This window comes from Lipotes vexillifer, unplaced genomic scaffold, assembly GCF_000442215.2.
Source record: "Lipotes vexillifer unplaced genomic scaffold, Lipotes_vexillifer_v1.1 scaffold184, whole genome shotgun sequence".
Taxonomy (NCBI): Eukaryota; Metazoa; Chordata; class Mammalia; order Artiodactyla; family Lipotidae; genus Lipotes; species Lipotes vexillifer.
Genome location: NW_006783561.1, coordinates 765,350 through 771,491, shown reverse-complemented (window position 1 = coordinate 771,491; position 6,142 = coordinate 765,350). Strand labels below are relative to the sequence as shown.

Below are 6,142 nucleotides of genomic sequence, written 5' to 3'. Positions count from 1 at the left end.
AGGACCTGAGGTTCTGTGGAACAGTTTGAAGACCACTCTGCTAGACCATTGTCATTCCACATAGGAATGTTTTCTCCAGCTTCTCTTCAATCCTTATTTGAAATTAGAATTCTGGTAAATTAAGGGGAAAATACATAGGTCTCTATCACAGTGTGTTAATATTTATGAGTTTTATATGCTTAATGATAGCAAAATAATAATTTAAAAAGCAATCAACAATGAATAACAAAAATTGAGACAGAATTCACCCCCCAAATATGAGGTATGTATAATTCACAATATATCATAGTATTTAAAATATCTTTAAAATGTCTGCTTATTTTTTATGTTTCACATATTCTTGTTATTTATATGGGCAAAAATTCATATTATTTATTTTTATTTTATTTTATTTTATTTTATTTTATTTTTTTTTCCTTGCGTTATGCGGGCCTCTCACCGTTGTGGCCCCTCCCACTTGCGGAGCACAGGCTCCGGACGCGCAGGCCCAGCGGCCACGGCCCACGGGCCCAGCCGCTCCGCGGCATGCGGGATCCTCCCGAAACGGGGCACGAACCCGCGTCTCCCGCACCGGCAGGCGGACCCTCAAGCACTGCGCCACCAGGGAAGCCCTATTTTTTATTTTTTATTGTTATTTTTTTTGCGGGCCTCTCACTGTTGTGGCCTCTCGCATTGCGGAGCACAGGCTCCGGACGCACAGGCTCAGTGGCCATGGCTCACGGGCCCAGGCGCTCCGCGGCATGTGGGATCTTCCCGGACCGGGGCACGAACCCGTGTTCACTGCATTGGCAGGCGGACTCTCAACCACTGTGCCACCAGGGAAGCCCCAAAATTCATATTATTAACAGGTCTGAACTGAGACACCAATGATTTGCCTTCCTAAGTCTGAGCTTTAAAATGGAATTTCAGAACTCTCTTAACTCTAATACATTTATACAAGTTTTACCTGAAAGGAAGATGATAATACTCTTTGGCTTGTTTAACACACACAAGCACACATAAGGATATGATGAAGATGTAGAGTTTTCACAATGTTGCTTCAAAATAGATTCTTTCCTTCTCATGTGATCACTGTGAATTTTCTACCCCACACCTCTTCATTTCTCTCAGTCAGTTTCTTCACAGTTTTCATTCAGCTTTTCTCTCACTTTTACTTTTTTTTCCATCAAAGTACATTTTATTGAGTTTTCTTTTTAATTTAATTTATTTTATATACAACATGTTCTTATTAGTCATCAATTATAAACACATCAGTTGTATACATGTCAATCCCAATCGCCCAGTTCAGCACACCACCATCTCCACCCGCCCCCCACCCCCCGTGGCTTTCCTCCCTTGGTGTCCATACGTTTGTTCTCTACATCTGTGTCTCAACTTCTGCCCTGCAAACCGGTTTATCTATACCATTTTTCTAGGTTCCACATACATGTGTTAATATACGATACTTGTTTTTCTCTTTCTGGCTTTGCTTTGTATGACAGTCTCTAGATCCATCCACATCTCCACAAATGACTCAATTTTGTTCCTTTTTAGGGCTGAGTAATATTCCATTGTCTATATGTACCACATCTTCTTTTTTTAAATTAATTAATTTATTTTATATTTATTTTTGGCTGCGTTGGGTCTTTGTTGCTGTGCACGGGCTTTCTCTAGTTGTGGTGAGAGGAGGCTACTCTGTTGCAGTGCATGGGCTTCTCATTGTGGCTTCTCTTGTTGCGGAGCACTGGCTCTAGGCACACGGGCTTCAGTAGTTGCAGCACATGGGCTCAGTAGTTGTGGCTCGCGGGCTCTAGAGCGCAGGCTCAGTAGTTGTGGCTCACGGGCTTAGTTGCTCTGTGGCATGTGGGACCTTCCCAGACCAGGGCTCGAACCCGTGTCCCCTGCATTGGCAGGTGGATTCTTAACCACTGCGCCACCAGGGAAGTCCTTGTACCACAACTTCTTAATCTGTTTGTCTGTTGATGAGCATTTAGGTTGCTTCCATGACCTGGCTATTGTAAATAGTGCTGCAATGAACATTGGGGTGTATGTGTCTTTTTTGAATTATGGTTTTCTCTGGGTATATGCCCAGTAATGGGATTGCTGGATCATATGGTAATTCTGTTTTTAGTTTTTTAAGGAACCTCCATACTGTTCTCCATAGTGGCTGTGTCAGTTTACATTCCCACCAACAGTGCAAGAGGGTTCCCTTTTCTCCACACCCTCTCCAGCATTTGTTGTTTGTAGATTTTCTGATGATGCCCATTCTAACGGTTGTGAGGTGATACCTCACTGTAGTTTGATTTGCATTTCTGTAATAATTAGTGATGTTGAGCAGCTTTTCATGTGCTTCTTGGCCATCTGTATGTCTTCTTTGGAGAAATGTCTATTAAGGTGTTCTGCCCATGTTTGGATTAGGTTGTTTGTTTCTTTAATATTGAGCTGCATCTCACTTTTACTTTCGATTTATTGGAACCCCAAAATGTATAATTGAAAGAGATCTTAGAGGTGATTCAGTCCTATTCCAGTTTTAGAAGTTCAGAGTGAAATAATCCTAACCAGATGCTGGCTGGAAAAGAGCTTGAGTGTGTCTCCTTGAGTGTACAGATTTATATAAAGAAAAAAAATCACAAAAATAAATTTGTTTATTAACTAACCACTTTGGTTCTAGAATCTCTGTGTGGTCTTCCCTGTAACTTTAGACTTTGAATTACTAATTGGCAGAAAAATACTCATTATTTTAGTAATACACATATGTACATAAATAGTGATATTCTTCTATTTTTAAGATCCTAAGGCACTGTAGAATAGAAATGAGCAGACGGATTGAGACAGGCAGATCTGAATTGAAATCTTAGTTTGGCCACCTACTAATTGTGTGATCATGGGAAGTTACTTAGCCTCTCTTAAGTCTCATTTTCTTCATCTGTAAAGTAGAAAAATAACATGTATAAAGGTCCTTGTGCATATTAGGAGCTCAATGAAGTGTAGGCAAGTAAATAAGTTGGTTATAATGATAAAAGATAAAGGATATGTTAAAAGCATGACAGCTGAAAGTGAAAGGAGAGGAAAAAAGGACTGTAGTAGGGACAGTATGGAAGAATAGGAAAAATTGGGAACTGCAGTAGGTAGGAAACAGTTCAACTTGTATTTAGTTTAATTCTAATATTCTAAAGCACATTCTTTTCCTATTGCCATTAGTATATATTCTGCACAATTTTTTTTTTTTTTTTTTTGCGATACGCGGGCCTCTCACTGTTGTGGCCTCTCCCGTTGCGGAGCACGGGCTCCGGACGCGCAGGCCCAGCGGCCATGGCTCCCGGGCCCAGCCGTTCCGCGGCATGTGGGATCTTCCCAGACCAGGGCACGAACCCGTGTCCCCTGCATCGGCAGGCGGACTCTCAACCACTGCGCCACCAGGGAAGCCCCGTATTCTGCACAATTTTAACTCATATTGAACTTAAACATTTTCTCTTGTGATCAAATTATATTTAAATTTTTAAGTGTTGTTTTTACTTGTTTTTATTAGTGTTATTGTTCTCTGAGTAATCACACATATTTTAATTTAATTTACAGGTGGCTGTTTGTTGCATCTGTTTTTTTGTTATCCTTCCTCTAAATCTTGTTGGTACAATACTTGGCCGAAATCTGTCAGGTCAACCGAACTTTCCGTGTCGTGTCAATGCTGTGCCTCGTCCCATACCGGAGAAAAAATGGTAAAGAGAATGCTAAATTTTATGTGATTGCTTCTCACAATATATAAGTTCCTAAGGCTATTATGTATACATAATTTTTAGAATTGGCATGTATTTATAAGTTTAAACTTAAGAATTTGTCTTTTTACTTTTTCCTTCAATTTATATTGCTAGGAGTAGTAATAAATATATGCTTATTTCACTTTTTTGAATATTGGTGCCATTTGCAGAGAAATCAAATGCTTTGGTAAGTACACTAGTGCATAGAGGTGGGTGGGACCTAAAGCGGCAGCTGTTGTATAACTGCAGTCTATAAACCGGATTTGACCTGCTGCCTGTTTTTATAAATAAAATTTTGTTGGAATATAGCCATGCCTGTTTGTTGACATATTATCCGTGACTGCTTTTACAGGGTGGCATCAAAGTTGAATAGTTATGACAGAGACCATATCACCTGCAAAACCTGAAATACTTACTATCTGAACCTTTACAGGAAAAGATTGCCACCCCCTGGCTTCTAATTTCACTTTCCTTTCCAGATATTTTATTATTTGAAACAACATTGACCTATAGTCATAGATTTTGTATCAAATGAGAGAGGAATTAGTATTGAGACCAATTATAACTTACTGACCTATGTTCTTTACCTTCACTTCTGGGATAGTATAGAATCTCTCAAATACATTTTTCACATTTTATGCACAAAATGTATTTTTGAAGATCTCCCATAATTCAAGATTTAATCCTGACAAAGGATGACAGGTATTTCTGTTTAACAGCTAAAGCGATTCTTCTATTGCAATAGTGTAAGCATAGTTTATAGTTCATTTGACCATTCAGCTTTGAAATAGTGATTCTTGATGGATTTTTAACTTGAGATGGTTTGTATTTTTTCAACTTTTGGACATAAAATGAGATGTTACTAATATGTTTATATTTCTAATTTTCATAATTCAAATTTGAACAAAATGTGAACTCATTATATGTTTTGCCTTTTAAGATTAGTAAATTGAGGACTTCCCCAGCAGTCCAGTGGTTAAGACTCCACCCTTCCACTGCAAGGGGTGTGGGTTCGATCCCTAGTGAGGGAACTAAGATCCCATGTGCCGTGTGGCGCAGCCAAAAAAATAAAAATAAATAAATAAATAAAATAAAATAGTAAATTGAACGTTTTAGTGCTGATTTATGCTATTCTGCATTCTTTATTTTCCTCATTCTTACTTGCAGACATAAATAGAACAATCTTACTGTACATTTGTTTTATTCCCCATCTCATAAGAATAGCTATACGGTAGACTCTACATATTCATAATAAGGGGTATATATTGAAAAGCCTCCATTCCTAGATATTTTGCTATATTGTAAGTATAACTTATGTTTAAGTACTTACATAGTCTTTTTTAGACTTGGAGGTATGTAGACATTTGCAGAAGTGGAGGCTGAATAAAATAGCCCCGTAGTGTAAAGGAGAGTGATCTGTTCTAGTCCTAGGAATTGTCCGTGTTCTTTTTCTCTAAGATTGGTGCTTATGAGAACTTTTGTAGTCAGTTTTAAAAGTCAGTTTTATCTTCAAATCAAGATTAGACTGTTAAGGCCCATTGATACCCTAATGTTTGTTCCTTTACCCATTACTGGGGAGGATAAGGTTAAAGGAAAAGCATAGAAATCACAAAAGTTCCTCTGGGTCACTAGAGCTGGTGAAGGAGAGGAAGGAGCAACACGCGACCTTGCTAATAACCATGGGTCACATTTAGGTGTAGGAAGGCTCGCGTGTCTCTTCATTTTCTTTATATAGTTGTATGGGAACCAAAATCTGAATACTAGATCTGGCGGGCATGTCATTTTTAACCTCTGTGGATCTTGGCTTTCTATAAAAGGAGGAAAGAAGACTAGACTTTAAAATTAAAAAAATTTTTTTTTTGGCTCTCAAACTCATTTTCTTCTCAGTTTTGTAGTTTGTTCATTTCAGAAATAGTAGTTTACTATCTTTTATGTGCCACATACTGTGCTGGACACTGGGAATACCTAGATGAATAGCTTCTGCATGCCAGGGTTTATAATCTAGTGAGGTATTTAATTAGATAGTACAGTATAGTGTGGTAAGTGCTGCCATGGAGTTAAGTTCAAGAGACAGTGGAAGAACCCACCTCTTCTTGGGAGACCCGAGAAGGGCTTTATGGGGCGAACACTTGAGTCAATGCTCGCAGGAGAGAGCCATGAGACAAGGGAAGGCATTGCAGGTGGAGAATTATTGATTGCAATCAGTAAATGTTTGTTGAGTGAATGAATGAGGTTTGAATTTTATTTTTTATTCATTCTTTGACTCCTTTTGTAACTCAGAGCCCATAATACCTTAATTGTGTAATTCATAGGAGAACAAGTTACTGAACCAAGGAAGGCATGAGCAAAGAAATTGGCAAGGCCACAATTTGGGAAACATTATTTCAGATGCAGGGGGGTCTCAAGAC

At 38.7% G+C, this 6,142-nt stretch overlaps 1 protein-coding gene across 1 annotated transcript in view; it reads left to right on the top strand.

Moving 5' to 3' along the window:
- Positions 1–6,142, top strand: part of TM9SF3 (transmembrane 9 superfamily member 3) — a 75,336-nt gene that overhangs the window by 50,975 nt on the left and 18,219 nt on the right. The window contains exon 10 of the mRNA XM_007456190.1: positions 3,556–3,695. Within this exon, the coding sequence (XP_007456252.1) occupies positions 3,556–3,695 (140 nt within the window). The remainder of the gene's footprint in view (positions 1–3,555; positions 3,696–6,142) is intronic.